Source organism: Anabrus simplex, chromosome 1, assembly GCF_040414725.1.
Source record: "Anabrus simplex isolate iqAnaSimp1 chromosome 1, ASM4041472v1, whole genome shotgun sequence".
Taxonomy (NCBI): domain Eukaryota; kingdom Metazoa; phylum Arthropoda; class Insecta; order Orthoptera; family Tettigoniidae; genus Anabrus; species Anabrus simplex.
The window spans coordinates 1,086,946,774-1,086,964,599 of NC_090265.1; the positions used below are offsets into that span (position 1 = coordinate 1,086,946,774).

Genomic DNA, 17,826 nt, shown 5'->3' on the forward strand with positions numbered 1-17,826 from the left:
AAAGGTTTCCCTGCTGCTTGATCTAGCCTTTTCAGGTTGTTACCAAAATCTTCCCATGACTTCTTTTTGGATTCAACAACTATTTGTTTCGCTCAGTTTCTTTCATCTACGTACAAATCCCTGTCTGCCACGGCCCTTGTTTGGAGCCATTTCTGATAAGCCTTCTTTTTACGTTTACAGGCTGCTCTCACTTCATCATTCCACAAAGATGTTCGGCTTTTCCCATCCTTACACACAGTTATTCCTAGGCATTCCCTTGCTGTTTCTACTATAGCATCCCTGTATGCCACCCATTCTCTTTCTATATCCTGAACCCGCTTACTGTCTACTGTTCGAAACTTCTCACTAATCATATCCATGTACTTCTGTCTAATTTCCTCGTCCTGGAGATTTTCTACCCTTATTCTTTTGCAGACAGATTTCACTTTCTCTACCCTAGGTCTAGAGATACTTAGTTCACTACAGATCAGATAGTGGTCTGTATCATCGAAAAATCCGCGGAAAACTCGTACATTCCTAACAGATTTCCTGAATTCGAAGTCTGTTAACATATAGTCTATTATGGATCTGGTACCCCTAGCCTCCCATGTGTAGCGGTGAATAGCCTTAAGCTTGAAGAATGTATTCGTGACAGCTAAACCCATACTAGCACAGAAGTCCAGCAAACGCTTTCCATTCCCATTAGCTTCCATATCTTCCCCACATTTACCAATCACCCTTTCGTATCCTTCAGTTCTATTCCCAACTCTCGCGTTGAAATCGCCCATTAGCACTATTCTATCCTTGCTCATGACCCTGACCACGATGTCACTCAATGCTTCATAAAACTTGTCCACTTCATCCTCATCTGCACCCTCACATGGTGAATACACGGACACAATTCTAGTTCTAATTCCTGCAACTGACAAATCTACCCACATCATTCGCTCATTTACGTGCCTAACAGAAACTATGTTGCGTGCAATGGTATTCTGATAAAGAGCCCTACCCCAGACCCTGCCCTTCCCTTTCTAATACCCGTCAAGTACACTTTATAATCTCCTATCTCTTCCTCGTTATCTCCCCTTACCCGAATATCACTTACTCCTAGCACATCCAAGTGCATCCTCTTTGCTGACTCAGCCAGTTCTACTTTCTTTCTTCCCTAAGCCCCATTAATATTGATAGCTCCCCATCGAATTCCATTTCGTTCGCCAAGTTGTTTCCAAGGAGTCCCTCGCCTGTCAAATGGGAGTTGGACTCCATTACTCCCATAGGTCCGAGGCTTGCTTGAAGTGTTCTGAGCTCGGTAAATTCATGAAGCAGGATGCTACCCTACTTGCACATAGTCCAAGTGAGGATCTCTCCTCTAACGGGTTATGGACCACCGGTGAATTGTATAGTCCTAGCCGCCTGAGCACAAGGAGGGACACGACTCAGAATAAGTTCGAGATGCCCACTCCCATTCCATAGCAACTGGTATCCCGACTCTCAGGACCACTTACTAGGCCACTCAGCCGTTGCCCATGGTTCACGAACTAGGACGTGACTACAGTAATCCACAAACATGAACCACAGCAATATAGCAAAAAAGGAAAATTATGTTTCAGCTTTCGTCCTCTTCCATTTCCTTAGCAATGACTATTATTTATAAAATTATAAAATATATCGAACCGAGTTACACGCCTCTAGAGAAATTTTAAGAAATCGTATTTTAATCTGGGGTGTGTAAGATCACAGTTTGAGATTACTTTCCCACAGCAGTATGCGAAGTTTGAACACACCTATTTTATGTTGGCTACCTTCAATAAATAAATGCTGTCAAAATGGAGGCAGACAGTTGAAAAAATAAAATCTTGATGAGGTGAAAACAGGATAGTTTGAGTCTCACAGGGAAATCACCCTGAGTGTGATTGAACTTAGTTAGAGTCCAAATTACTAGTCTGTCTAGTGTTTGCCGTAACCAACTGTTCTCCATATGGTCCTGGTTTCGATTCATGGCTCTGTCAAATTATATTTCTAAGACTTCAGAATAAGAATGTGGATAACTGAAGTTGTTGAGAACAACTGGGGTTTAATTGGCAGGTGTGTGTGTGTGTGTGTGTGTGTGTGTGTGTGTGTCAAAATTGCTACAGTGGAGAGAGATTAGTATTCGTGAAGAAAGGTAGCCTCCGGAGAGCAGACCTTGTCTTACACAAGACTGGAGTTCTTGTTTGAGTCCAAAACCTAGAGAGGACATAGCTGCCTCGGAGGATCAGTGGTAGGGTATCCGACTCGTGATCCTAAGGTCACAAGTTCGATCACGGCAGAGGTAGTCGATGTTTAAAGGGTGGGGAGATGTTTTCGCACTTCTTGTAATTGTTGCTGCCACTTTCGAGTGGTGGCGCATTCGGTTTCAAACGACAAAATCAAATTAAATCAACCATAGGGACCATCCAGTAGAATTCCACGTCAGTTGCTAGACCGCAGCAAAATCAGAATGTCGAAATCGATAAGCAGGCTGCATAGGTTGTACCACTCTAGAAGGTCTGCAACTTGATTGCTGAGGCTGAATAATAATAATAATAATAATAATAATAATAATAATAATAATAATAATAACATAAAAGATAATGCAGCTTCTGGGCTGTTTCCGTATCGTGTAAAGAAGGAGAAATGCTTTACATTTCGAGGAAACATCGCTCCACATCTTCAGATGAAAACTCGTCTGTCTACGAGGAAGACTTCTCTAACAGTGACACTTTGAATTTGAGAATGCTTTACCGATGGTCTATTGTAAGCGGTACTCTCGTTCGCCACCAGATGGCTCACTGTGCGCTTGCCTTCCGTGTGGGAAGTGACGATGCCATCTTAGCTCCAATTAAGATGTTTCTTCTTCAATACGACCCTCTAAGTAACTTTTCAAGGAAAGTTAGTTAATAGAGGTAAGGGGATTTCTTCAACGCCACCTTCCCACGTTTTGATGGAGGGTCGGCGGAGTACTCAGAGATTCTTAAGATTAGATGTCCTTCTCGCCACCTCACCTTAGTTGTACTGAATATTCCACCCGATCTTACCAACATTTGAATCCAGGATCCTCTGATCATGAGCTGTCTGGCTTGGTCACTGATCCAATATTCCCCGTATTTTAAAGGAGAGATTTGTGGTAAATTTTAAAACTACTTAACCCTTTGTATACCGGTGTTCAATAATTTTTACACTTGCTACATTAAGAACTTCACCACTCTGACTAATTTAATAAGAGAAAACAGGCGTTTTTCAGAAAGTCATAAGATATAGTTGTATTTGTCTTGACAAATTAATGTATGGTTCTTCGATTATGAAAGATGACTATTTTCGTACACTGTGTATTTAAAATATGTACATACCTTAAATACATTACCGGTAATAATGAACAATAGTGTATTGCGTGTTTTATGTTTTGAAGTTATGGAATAAATTCTGTGAAAATATATTCACTGAAGTATGTAAACATAATAACTTATCTCAACAATCAACTAAAATAAGTTTAGATTATGGGGACACAGTGATAATTTATGACCTACAAAGGGTTAAAGGAACACTTTAAAGCTGTTAACACATGTAATAAAATCTGCTCACAGCGTTATGATGTTCATCTCTTCAATTCCAGTACTCTGCTGAACATTAAAATGGTAATACTACGAAAGAAAAGAGCCATTACTTGGTTTAAAGTGCAGATTTTACGGGAATAGGTAAGGTCAAGCAATAGAGTAAGTCAGGAACTACAGTACTGGTACGCAGATGAAGAGGAAGAAATGTTCTTTGAGTGTTTACACTTTGTATATCCACGCAGTGTTGATACGTTGCTGAAGTTCAGCTGCTGTACCCACAAATGGCCTATAACGCTTTGAGTGATCACATACTGGACGTGATCAATAGATAATAAATCCTATAAATGCATGGGGCAGGAATGGAATGGAACGTGGTGGTGGTTATCTGTGAATTACGGGATTATGCGTGCTAAGTGTGCTCGAGCACCACTCTGTTGGTAAACGGTAAACACAGTGCTCAAAATTTTGTATATATATGTTCTGCTTTAGTGCACTTTCTATGTTGCTAAGCGTGTGTATGTACATAATACATTACGAAGCGGCATATTACCCCATTGTTGGAAAGCGGCTTCAGGCAGTTTCTGAATGGTAGGCGATGTTAGGCCCCTTTAAACAACAAGCATCATCATCATCATCATCATCATCATGAATGGTAGGCTGAGGATTAGAACGGTGGGCAACTGCTCTCTTCAGTTCATACCCGAAGTATGTGTTGGCCGCAGACCCTCCATCATGTGTTTGCCATGTGTCTCGAGAAACTTGATGATGATGATGATAATACTTGTTGTTTAAATGGGCCTAACATCGAGGTCATCGGCCCCTAATGGTACGAAATGAAATGGCAACAAAAAGTTCAAAATCATCCAGTGACCAAAGTAAAAAAAAAAGTCATGAAGAATGAATGGATGGACATGAACCCAAAAAACAAAGCAAAAAACAAAAAAACAAGCAAAACCAGTAGATCCGACTCAAAAAAGATCATAAATAATAGTATTGCTGACCAAGGGACCACTTATAAAGCATAATCCTGAATCGAGGATGCTTGATGTCTGAATGGTTCCAAATCCAGGTCTAAGGCCCCTCAGAATGGTACATGTCGCGAGTAAAGGAGAACCATGGTATTTTTCATGTTGGAGTACTAATCAAAAGTAGCAAAGACTCACGGTGGTCCACACAAGGTGGTACTACTGACAAGTATTGTACTTCGTACAGGTAACGCAGACGTATGGTGTTTCTCACACAATGGCGCCACTCATAGCCAACGCAAACCGATGAGGTTCCTCACCTAGGTGTACTAGTCACGGGTGCCGGTATTCCCGTGGTGTTCCTCACATAGTGGGTACTAATCACAGGCAACGCCCAGACCCGCGGTGTTGCTCACATAGGTACGACACACGGGTACTGGAAACCCACAGGCGATCCTACTCTTTGCTGCTACTAATCACAAACCTATTTCGTACGAAATATAGTGGTAAAACTCGCAAGTACAGGCAACCCATGGCGTTCCCCGCGTGATGGTACTAATCAAAAGTACTTTCATGGTTTTAATTCAATCATCCCTTGGTCGCCCCTTTCAGTCGCCTCTCATAACAGGCAGGGGATACCGTGGGTGTATTATTCGTCTGCGTCCCCCACCCACAGGGGGTAAAGAGAGAGAAAAAAGAAGAAGGGATCCGTCACTTCGAAAGATGAAGTAACAGACGAAGAAAGGCAAGGGCCACGAAGGGCGTCATAATGAAAGACTCCCTAGGCCTCGAATGCTCTAATACCGTCGGGGTCGGAAAGGAACAAGAGTTGACCAAGGGAGGTCGGACATGATAGACGAAAGTGAGGAGCCTGGCACAAGTAAGTGGAAGCAAAGCCAAGACTCGGCTAAGAGCCCCGTGGTCGCCAATCCGCACTCCCAAGTTGAGAGCCCCTTGCGTCCCTTGTAGTCGCCTCTTACGACAGGCAGGGGATACCGGGGGTGTATTCTACATGTGCGTCCCCCACCCGCAGAGGGTTCTTGAGAAACTAACCGACCGCTCTGGTTCGATGTATACGAGCATTATCATACACTAACGTTCATCTGCTGTAACCACAAATGGTCTATAACGTGCCAGTTTCTCAGTGATCACATACTCCTTCGCCCAGAGTGGGAGAAAATATCCTACGTACAGGCTGGAGGATGCTTCCTATGTATATCAGACCAGTCACGTAACTCTGAGTAGGAATTGAAGCGTACCTCGATGAAGCTTGATCCTATCCCAAAATATGACTGACCCTGCAAGTTTATGGTGACCCCATCATAAAAAACGTAAGCTTCCACTGTTCATGATGCCATGAGCTATGAGTTGTTGCCCACTCATACGAGCTGCCCTGTGGTGTGGTTTTAAGAGGAGCATTTGTTACAGGCCATTTTAAAGGAAATGTTGGATCCAGCAATATACTATGAGCTGACTGAGTGAAATACTATAAGGTGTTTTCCATTGAGAGGAGTTGAATAAACTTATCGGTCACATGAAAAGACACTCCAGACACCCCAGATTAATAAGCCATTTCGACGATAGTACACGTAAACAAGACCTAAAACTATTTACGGACGAAATCAAAAGTGCAGATCATATGAAGTTAAGTATACCTTCCGAGTTGAGAGCCTTAGACAAAGAACGCTCACTCGCAAGTTGAAGGGTTTGGTTCCGGCTCAGTCCGGTGATTTTTGGAGCTGTTCAAATACTTCACCCTGGTGTTGGGAGATTTAAAGGCATGTGAACGAACTCCTACCTCCAAAAACAATACCAATACTTAGTGGAACATAAATCCAGTAACATTTAAAATTAGGTAAACAACTGGCTACAAGTTGGAGTGACGGAGAAACGAGAATTAAGATGTACTTTCAAGTACTGCGATAAGCTCTTTTGTTAACTTATTCACGAAAATTCCATGAATGATTTGATTGCTCTGTCATACGAATGGTAATGAGCTGCTTATATGGTAATTAGTTACAGTATGTATCTTTTGCAATGGAGGGTACGATTCTTTCATCCTGAATTAAACATTAATAAATGATACCTGATAGATATGTAGCCTTGCTTTAGTGAATGAGCTTCATGACATAAATGTTGAAGGGGAGGTATGGTGGGAGAGAAAGAAAATATGCTACTTTGTTAGACCGTAAGAGATAGAACACATAGAAAAGAACGTACCTTGCCGACGAAAGGCAGACCTGGTTTGTACAATCTTCTCATTTCTGTGCCAAATCGTAGTTCTACGTAGTGCTCCTCTGCCATGGCGACTTCCGGCACAGAGCCTCCTAGACCCACCGCCGTGAGGGACACGTTGAAATCTGCAGAGAAGACGACAGAGTCCACCTCCACCTGCAGTAGCCACGTGCCAAGCTGAGCTGCGTTGGACAGGGGCAGAGAGTAACTCTTCACACCTGTAAAAGTATAAGGGCATGTGAATGGGGCTCCGCCTGCAACATACAGCTTTATGTCGTGTAGGCTACTTCCGCCAAGGGCAGAGAGTAGCTCTTTACATCTGTAAGAGTAGATCGGAATGGTTGAATACAGTTGTGTTTGTGTGTATGTGTGTGTGAATTCATTGGGTTACCCAGAAATAAATTAAGGTAATAAAACAGACGATGATTTATTCATAGCAATGTTATGGGACTGTGGTGCTCTTTGATCTTGAACGTAGGATACGATACAGCGTAGAGCGGCATTCTGGGCATTTTTGAAAATAGAGCCTTAAACTGATATTATGCGGAATTCAGGACGAGTGTGTTTCGGAATTCAGGGAATTGTGTATTATTCTTCTATGGGGAAGAAAATGTACGTAGACGAGGAAACTGGGAGCGTATGGGGAGAATTTATTCATTCATGGTGAACCCAGGACTAAGAGATGAGATAGTGAATGCATGTTTTACGCTGCGTTATGAAAAGTCCCGCAGTTACGTATTTCAGATGAATGAGGGGCTAGTGGAATGCCCCTTCACTAAGTTGGTCGAGGCGAAAGTGAATACCGATCGTTTTGCAAGCAGCAAGGGCTTGACCAAAGGGGGGAGGGGGGCCTTGACCGCTTGGGCTGTGTGTACGTCTTATTCCGTGAGGCCATGAAAGGAGATTTATGCAACAAGTTAAGAATCTTTGAAACAAACCAGAAATAAGGAAACAAAGTCTTATTGATAAGCTGTTTAACAAATCAGACGATGAAAAGTTAGCCTGCCTTGTACATTCCATTATTCATGAACCAATAATTGATCTATGTCTTATGGGATGGAGGTTCAAGACCGTCCGCCAATGTTGGTGTGAGGCGATGATTGTACATATTATTTTATTTCAGGCACAGGGAGGTGTACAAAGTGTATTTGTATTATTGTCCCAATACTCCCATCTTCATGTTCAGATAACAGGCCACACTACCAACCTCCATAGAAATACGCAATAGTGATTACATAGGGTTGGCGTCCGGAAGGGCATCCGGCTGTTAAACAGGGCCAAATCCGCAAAGGCGTGCGAATATCGGAAGAAGAAGATTCAGTTTAGGGAGTTCTACATTCATTTGATGTAGTCGAGTGGCTTTGCCAGAGTTAGCGTAATCTAAGACATTCTCCAGCACATCCTTGAGAATATAAAGACCATTCAGTTCATATTCAACATAATCAGATTCTGAGCGATCATCTCTGAAGAGATATATGGTATAGTTCTTCCATACTCGCACTTGCTCTTCCTTATTGACAGAAAGTTTGTTCTCACTGTCGACTAGTTTCACGCTCATTTGTTTTCGTGCAGTGAACGTTATTTCTTTCACTCTGTTGTGCACTTTGAAACCGTCATTCTTCTTTTCAAGGTCTTCAGTTTCTATGTTCGTTTATCTACATTTCTTTTGCTTCTCTTATCTTTCGTCTAATAATTCTTTGAATGTTCAAATAAGCCGCCTCGTTGCTCTCGGTAACTCACAGTTGTTCCATTAGCTCGAGAATCTTGTTGTTTTTCCACTTTTTAAAAATCTTTTCTGAAGTTGTAGTTTCTTGAATTTCATTCTTAATCGCATTCCATGTTTCAACTGATCTGTAATTCTGGTGTTGAGAATGTCTTAGACTCTATTTAAAACCACTGGATCTTTCAGGCTCTTTATATCAGTTCTCTTTATCTCATTATTATTATTATTATTATTATTATTATTATTATTATTATTATTATTATTATTATATTTGCCTTTATTCGTAGTTGCGAAGTTAGGACTCATGATCCTCTCTTACACTTAACCACAATTATTCTTTAGCATTGTACATATGAAAAAAATATTCCTAATCTTATCTTACAAAGAAATATCATGACACCAATAACATAAGCAAAATAAATATTCTTAATCTTAGAAACTACCATTAAAAAGTAGAGTAACATGAGACAAAATAATATAAGCACAATACATATTCTTAATATTAGAAACTACATAAGCACAGTAAACATATATTCACATACGAACTCACTCCACACGATTCATTCAATCTAGCCACACACATCGAGGAGATGCTCACGGCAAGACAACTTAAACGAATTTAAGCTTTTTATGGCTCTAATGCTGTGGCGAAGAGAGTTCCATATTTTTTCTTTCTATTTTGCTTTCCGTCGCACCGACACAGATGGGTCTTATGGCGACGATCGGATAGGAAAGGGATAGGTCTGGGAAGGAAGCCTTAATTAAGGTACAGCCCCAGCATTTGTCTGGTGTGAAAATGGAAAACCTCGGAAAGTTCCATATTCTAGCTCCATTCGCAACAGAGGAACGGGTATATGCTGCTGACCTGCTGAGAGGGATAGCAAATGTGCTGCCGGAGCATGTGTTATGCTGGTGGAAAGAGGAAAGGAAATTCAGTTGTGAAGATAAGTATTACGGGATTTTCATTTAATACTCGAAATACTTATGCGGATATTCGGTGGTAATCGTATCTGTGAAACAGCTGGATTATGGTCTGAGTTAATATCTGTTCCTGGACATTATTTTACCCGTTTTACACACTTTTTTCTTAAATGTTTATTTATCATGATGTAGTCAATCCGATTTCTGACAATTGCTTGGGGACTGTCAAGTGAGGGGGTGAGTTATACAGACGGCGTGGTTGTAGTTAGAACCATACATTCGTGGTGCTGATGACCACTTATCGTGACAAAACTGAAGCACCGTTTTCATTTCTCCGCCCCTAGTATGTGTGGGTTCACAATTTTGTCAACCTATCCATGACCTATTTCTGCATTCATTTCTCTCATAACTGTTTTTATCATAGGGTCCTTCAAGGCTCCTATTAGTTTTTATATTTGATAATATAATTCTTTTGCCCTTTCTTGCAATTTATTGCTTGTCAAACGTCAAAAACTTATTTCTAGAACGAGTTCAGTAACACCAACTCTAGGATGAAATTTTATATTATTTTGTAAGGTGAAAATATAAAATGGTGTAGTAAAACTTTTCTATTTATAGGGCCGGGCTGAATGGCTCAAATGGTTAAGGCGCTGGCCTTCTGAGCCCAAGCAGGCAGGTTCGATTATGCCCCAGTCCGGTAATATTTACTGGTGCTCATATACGTCAACCCCTTGTCAATAGATTTTCAGGTGCGTAGAGAAACTCCTTCGGGACAAAAATCCGGTACCTTGGTGTCTCTAAAAACCTTAAACGTTGTTAATGGGACGTAAAACCAATAAAATTATTATTATTATTATTATTATTATTATTATTATTATTATTATTATTATTATTATTATTATTATTCATGGTGTGGGTAACTGTAGTCATGTCCTAGTTCGTGAACCATGGGCAACGGCTGAGTGGCCTAGTAAGTGGTCCTGAGAGTCGGGACACCAGTTGCTACGGAATGGAAGTGGGCATTGTTACTGCACATATCGCATTAACAATTATATTTAAGTAATTTTATAACTTATTTGTGTTTTAACTTAACATCATTGTAGTATTTTATTTATATTTGTTGAAATTGTGTATAGAGGGCAGCACTTCGCTTCCGGGACTGCTTTCTGGCGCAAGTGACTGGCTAGGGACGAAGAGAAGCGCGTCACACATGCCGCGAGTAACATGTGGAGACAAGAGTCTCATAAAATAATTGCACAACAGTGCTAACATTTCAAGTGCAGCCAAACCATTGGCACAATAACAATTACGTTTTCAAGTGTAAAGAATATTTCTAGTGTTAATTTGTGTCAGTACGTACCTCATGTGTAAATATATAATTGTATACAGTATGTACAAGAAGTACTTACAGTACTAGTGTGTTTTTTAGTTCACGTACATCTGAATAAATAAGTGACTTGTGTGCTCTTTATGTTTTACATACTGTATTTTCTTAATAACATTTAAGTGGTCCTCCGAAAGTGTACTTTATTCTTTATATGTGGTTATCATACGCGACCACCAGAGGTAAGGTTAGATCGGAAACAAAACAACAGTTTCATCTCGGTCAAACATTTTGGTCCAACCGCGCCGGATCTTAGAGCTTTCCTTTATGTGACAGCATACATAGTGCATTTACAGTGACTGGATTATGCCGATAATATTGTGTGATGTATCGTGGTGCAATTTATGACGCAATTCGCCACATGGCTGATTTACGCGCGAACTCACGCCGCTATATCAGAGCTACCAACCGTGCCGGTCAAATCTTCCGCGCTGTGGAACGTGCAACCTGTGGACTGTTGGCAGCAGCAACCCTGAGCCATGTCAAGATGGCTCCTTGATGACAACAACTACTTCCCACGCCTTACAAGGTCAGATCCAATTCATATCTTTATTCCTATCCTTTCATTATGGCAGAGGAGAGTATTAAAATTCTAATACGCAAACGAGGTGTAATAAAGGGCAGCGTAACACGAATTAAAAAATTCGTAGATGGGTTTAACATTGAGCAGGGAATTGTGGCTATTATCTCTCGTAGAGAAAGTTTAGAGGAATTGAAACAAAAGTATGAGGACATTCAATCCCAGCTAGAAATCAGTGAGGAGGGAGAAACATACGAAGGAGATAGAGAAATATTTGAAGACGCATATCATCAGATAAAGGTCGACATAGACAGATTAATCACCCAGCATGAAATAACAGGTCTTTCCAGACACTCCAGTCAAGGGAATATCTTAGTAAGCAATAATTACAATGGGGCGCACATCAAATTACCTACTATTACACTGAAACCATTTGGAGGCGAGTACGAAGATTGGAGAGGATTTCACGATTCCTTTGTATCTATGATCCATAATAATCAAGATTTGCACGATATACAGAAATTTCACTACTTAATTAGCAGTTTAAGAAACGAACCTCTTTCAATTGCACAAAGTCTCCCTCTATCTGCTGAAAACTACAGCATAGTTTGGCAAAGGTTAATCGACAGGTTTCAAAACAAGAATTTAATTTCGTCAATTCACATTAAACGGATATTAGAGCAAGATTCAATCCAGAAAGAGAATGCCAATTCTCTCAGAGAGGCTATAAACACAAGTCAGGCCAATGTGAAGGCATTACAGGCCCTTGACTTAGATGTTTCAATTGAAGATTTATTATTGTCACAACTGTTAATCAACAAACTAGACCCAGCGACTAGGAAGGCATGGGAAATACACACTTCAGGTTCTGAGTTAGAATCTCTGGAGGTGTTGTGGACACTTTTAGAAAAGAGATGTTTAGCACTTGAGGCAATCGAGCCAGGTACTCAAGTTCAACAGATTAAGCAGTCAATTAGAACTACACCCAAACATCAAGTAAGCAATGTGCATGCTAGTGTTAATTACCAATGTGTACTCTGCAAGGGCTCACATTACCTATATAAGTGTGAGTCCTTCAAAAGGCTCAATGTCCATGAGAGACATAATGTTGTGAGAGATTATAAATTATGCTTTAACTGCTTGGGCAATAATCGTAATGTCAATCAGTGCCAATCAGGCTCGTGCAAGATGTGCAGAAAATATCATAATTCACTATTGCACGATGACACCAGACGTGACCGCAGCAGGCCAATGCTTAGCTCACGGGAAACAGAGAGGGAACACAGCTCGCGCCAGGCAGTAGCTAATCACACAACCCGTTCAACAGATGTTACTCACTGCGCTGTCAAGGAATCCGATCTGTCTACAGTCTTGATATCAACAGCGATAGTCAAGGTTAAGGACATTCACGGTAATATGCATGAGGCTAGATGTCTTTTGGATTCAGGTTCTCAAACGAATTTCGTGAGCGAAGAACTAGCTCAAGTATTACGCCTCAGGAAACAAAAACATGTTACACCAGTAACTGGAATTAACGGTGCAGGAGTTCAAACCTTACACTGCATCACAGTTCATTTGCAATCTGTGGTCAGCCCTTTCAATATAGATGCCACATGCTTAGTGCTACCAAAGATTACAAACAATTTGCCAAGTAGAAAAATCGACATTTCAAGATGGAATCTACCCACCAATATAAAATATGCCGACAGAAATTTCTGCATTCCAAGCAAGATCGATTTGATACTCTGTGCAGACATATTATTTAAGGTTATATTGGAGGGCAAGAAAACTCGTGATGGGTATCCAACATTGCAGAATACGAAACTGGGTTGGGTAGTAACTGGCCAGGCACCCATACAACAACACCAAGGGGAACATGCAACATCACTATTCATCCAGTTAGACCAATTAGACACACAACTTAAAAGATTATGGGAAATAGAAGAACTGAATATGCCACCAATCACCAAAGAAGAAAGAGATTGCGAAGAACACTTCACCAAGAACACAACGCGAGATGCTACAGGAAGGTTCCGAGTTCGACTGCCGCTTAAACAGACTTCACCGCAGTTAGGGAATTCATACCCACAGGCAGTAGTGAGATTCTACAGTATTGAGAAGAAACTTAATCGTGATCCCAATTAAGAGAAGAATATTCAGCATTCATGAATGAGTATCTGAAACTTGGCCACATGAAACCGGTACCCACGTGCACTGAAGATGGAGGATACTTCATGCCACATCATGCCGTATTTAAACCAACAAGTACCAGCACTAAAACTCGTGTTGTCTTGATGCGTCTGCTAAGACTGACAGTGGCGTATCTTTGAAAGACAAGTTACTCGTTGGTCCTACCATACAAGAGGACCTGCATTCTATTGTACAACGTTTCAGATCACAAAAGATTGCTCTTGTCGCAGATATCACAAAAATGTATCGACAAATACAAGTTGACAACGAGGACATGAAACTACAACGAATACTATGGAGAAACAGTAGCACCGAATCACTCCAGTGTTATGAACTAACGACAGTTACATACGGAACGGCAAGTGCTCCCTTTATCGCTGTGAGATGTTTGAAACAGTTAGCTGATGAAGAGTCGAAGGAATTTCCACAAGCAGCAGCTGTTCTTAGGAAGGATTTTTATGTTGATGACCTCCTAACCGGAGCCAGTACTGAATCAGAAGCCATTCGCTTACAGCAAGAATTAGAGACATTACTGTTAAGAGGAGGATTTGAACTTAAGAAATGGTGTTCTAACAGCAGTAAGGTCATGTCAAAAATACCAGAAGAAAATAGAGAAACCAAATCACCACTTCAACTGGACAATGCAGACACAGTAAGAACATTGGGAATACTCTGGCACCCTTCTACGGACCAGTTTCAATTTGACATAGCTGTTAAAAGGGTTTCCCATGCAACCAAGATAAGTGTACTCTCAACTATTGCTGCAATTTTTGACCCTCTGGGCTTATTGGGTCCAGTTATTCTCTCATGCAAGGTCTTTATGCAACAACTCTGGACTTTTCAATTAAAATGGGACCAAGACCTGCCGAGTCAGCTTCCTAACACTTGGAATGCTATTTACTCGCAATTACCAGAACTTAACGATATCAAAATTGACAGGTACATTTTAAGTAAGACTAAAGTTGTAAATTGTGAATTACATGGTTTCTGCGAAGCCTCTGAACGTGCTTACGGTGCGTGCGTATACATTCGTACCACAGATGAACAACGGCTTATTTCATGCAATTTGATGTGCTCTAAATCAAGAGTCGCTCCACTTCAACTATTGTCAATTCCACGCTTAGAATTGTGCGGCGCTCTCCTATTAGCAAGATTACTTAAGCGAACATTCACGAGTCTCAACCTGGATATTAGTTCTATTCATGCGTGGACAGACTCTACAATTGTCTTGCAATGGATTTCGTCACCGTCGACAAGGTGGAAAACATTCGTCGCCAACGGGGTCTCTGAAATCCACGACATGGCAGAAAACTCCTTATGGCATCATGTATCTACACAACAGAATCCAGCTGACATATTGTCACGAGGAAGCGAGCCTCAAGCATTAAAATTACATGACCTCTGGTGGCATGGACCGTCCTGGTTGTGCCAGCCTGAAGAATTATGGCCAATCAATACTGCAGAATGTACCTCAGAAGCACTTGAAGCCAAACCCACAACATGTGCAATCAACAGCTGCGATAATGAAGACATCACTACAAGTTTTTCCTCGTTATCAAGAATGAAACGTGTCTTTGCATACTGTAAAAGATTCATCTACAATCTACAGCACTCACACGCGAAGATTACAGGAAATCTAAGCACGGAAGAATGTAACAATGCACTACTTTGCTGTGTACGATATATTCAACACCAGGAATTTCAGAAGGAAATTCAATATCTTCAACTGAAAAAGGAAGTTGACAAGAGAAGTCAGTTAAAATCTCTCGCTCCATTTCTTGATAAAGACGAGTGTCTCAGAGTGGGCGGGCGATTACATAATGCAGACGCAGCATATGACCAGAAACATCAGATTATATTACCAGCGCATCACCATGTTACGAAATTAATTATTCGTGACGAACACTTAAGATTACTACATGCTAGCACACAGCTACTAGTTGCATCACTTAGAATGAAGTATTGGATTCCTCACGCCAGGACAACTGTCAAAGGTATCATTCGCAAATGTGTGACATGTTACAGGTTCAAGGCCGAGAGCTCATCGCAATTGATGGGCCAGCTGCCTGATGAAAGAATTAAGCTCACTCGTCCTTTCCTATACAGCGGTGTAGACTTTGCAGGACCCTTCTTCATTAAACAAGGTTCTCCACGTAGTAACACGAGAGTAAAATGTTACGTCTGTTTTGTCTGCTTAGCCACCAAGGCCATTCACTTGGAACTTGTAAGCAATTTAACCACCGAAGCCTTCACTGCTGCCTTAAGGAGAATGATAGCCCGGAGAGGAAAGGTACTTCAACTTCTCAGTGACAATGGTTCATCATTCATCGGAGCCAGAAATCAACTTCGAGAACTTCACGAATTATTCCAATCAGAGCAACACCAACGTGAGATTGATAATGTTGGAATCCAAGAAGGATTTACCTGGAAATTCATTCCTCCACGAGCACCAAATTTTGGAGGTCTTTGGGAAGCTGGGGTGAAATCTGTGAAATTTCATCTTATTAGAATTACCAAGCACGCTCACTTGACATTCGAAGAAATGACTACTCTTCTCTGTCAGATTGAATCCATTTTAAACTCACGCCCAATCACTCTCCTGAACAATGACCCAAATGACACCTCCTACCTTTCACCAGGACATTTCCTGATAGGAGAACCCATGATGGCCATACCTGAACCAGACCTAACCTTATCAAATACTTCAAGGCTTTCCAGGTGGAGTCATCTCCAAAAAATGAAGGGAAATTTTTGGAACAGGTGGTCATCCTACTATCTGGGCAGCTTGCAGCAGCGCATGAGATGGAGGTCAGCACAGCCCAGTGTATCTACAGGAACTGTTGTCCTAATTAAGGAGGACAACATTCCACCAATGGACTGGAGATTAGGCATCATTGAGCAAACATTCCCGGGCAAGGACGGGTTGGTGAGAGTCGTTGATGTCCGTACACCCTCAGGAGTTTATAGGAGACCTGTGTGCAAATTATGCCCACTCCCAATTGACTAGTGACCTCAGTGTAGTGCGTCGTCAATATTTTCTTGTGTATTTGTGCATATGTATTTATCTATGCCATGACAGGCTTTTTTCTCTTTTGAGACAGAACTCAATGCATTACTTGTTTTATTTTCAGGGTATTTAATTTCATTGTTATTGCATTTAATTTGTAAAATGTGAGCACATTTTAAGTGGGCCGGTATGTTACTGCACTTATCGCATTATCAATTATATTTAAGTAATTTTATAACTTATTTGTGTTTTAACTTAACATCATTGTAGTATTTTATTTATATTTGTTGAAATTGTGTATAGAGGGCAGCACTTCGCTTCCGGGACTGCTTTCTGGCGCAAGTGACTGGCTAGGGACGAGGAGAAGCGCGTCACACATGCCGCGAGTAACATGTGGAGACAAGAGTCTCATAAAATAATTGCACAACAGTGCTAACATTTCAAGTGCAGCCAAACCATTGGCACAATAACAATTACGTCTTCAAGTGTAAAGAATATTTCTAGTGTTAATTTGTGTCAGTACGTACCTCATGTGTAAATATATAATTGTATATGTACAAGAAGTACTTACAGTACTAGTGTGTTTTTTAGTTCACGTACATCTGAATAAATAAGTGACTTGTGTGCTCTTTATGTTTTACATACTGTATTTTCTTAATAACATGTAAGTGGTCCTCCGAAAGTGTACTTTATTCTTTATATGTGGTTATCATACGCGACCACCAGAGGTAAGGTTAGATCGGAAACAAAACAACAGTTTCATCTCGGTCAAACAGGCATCTCGGACATATTCTGAGTTTTGGCCCTCCTTGTGCTCAGGCGGCAAGGACTACACTATCCACCGATGGTCCCTAGCTGGTTAGAGGAGAGATCCTCACTTGGACTATGTGTAAGTAAGGGTAGCATCCTGCTTCACAGAATTTACTGAGCTCAGAACACTTTTAGCAAGCCTCGGACCTATGGGATTAACGGAGTCCCACTCCCATTGGACAGGCGAGGGACTCCTTGGAAACAACCTGGCGGGCGATTGAAATGGAATTCGATGGGGAGCTATCAATATTAAGGGGGCTTATGGAAGAAGAAAGCAGAACTGGCTGTCAGCAAAGAGAATGCATCCAGATGTGCTAGGAGTAAATGATATTTAGGTAAGGGAAGAGAGAGGAGATTATAAAGTGTACTTGACGGGTGTTAGAAAAGGAAGGGCAGAGTATGGGGTAGGGCTGTTTTATCAGGAATACCATTTCCGTTAGGCACGTAAATGAGCGAATGATGTGGGTAGATTTGTCAGTTGGAGGAATTAGAACGAGAATTGTCTCAGTGTATTCACCAT

The 17,826-nt window shown here is 41.1% G+C and overlaps 1 protein-coding gene across 1 annotated transcript in view; it reads right to left on the bottom strand.

Moving 5' to 3' along the window:
- Positions 1-17,826, bottom strand: part of LOC136858108 (C3 and PZP-like alpha-2-macroglobulin domain-containing protein 8) — a 589,070-nt gene that overhangs the window by 201,260 nt on the left and 369,984 nt on the right. Inside the window, exon 4 of the mRNA XM_067137410.2 lies at positions 6,737-6,969. Coding sequence (XP_066993511.2) covers positions 6,737-6,969 — 233 coding nt within the window. The remainder of the gene's footprint in view (positions 1-6,736; positions 6,970-17,826) is intronic.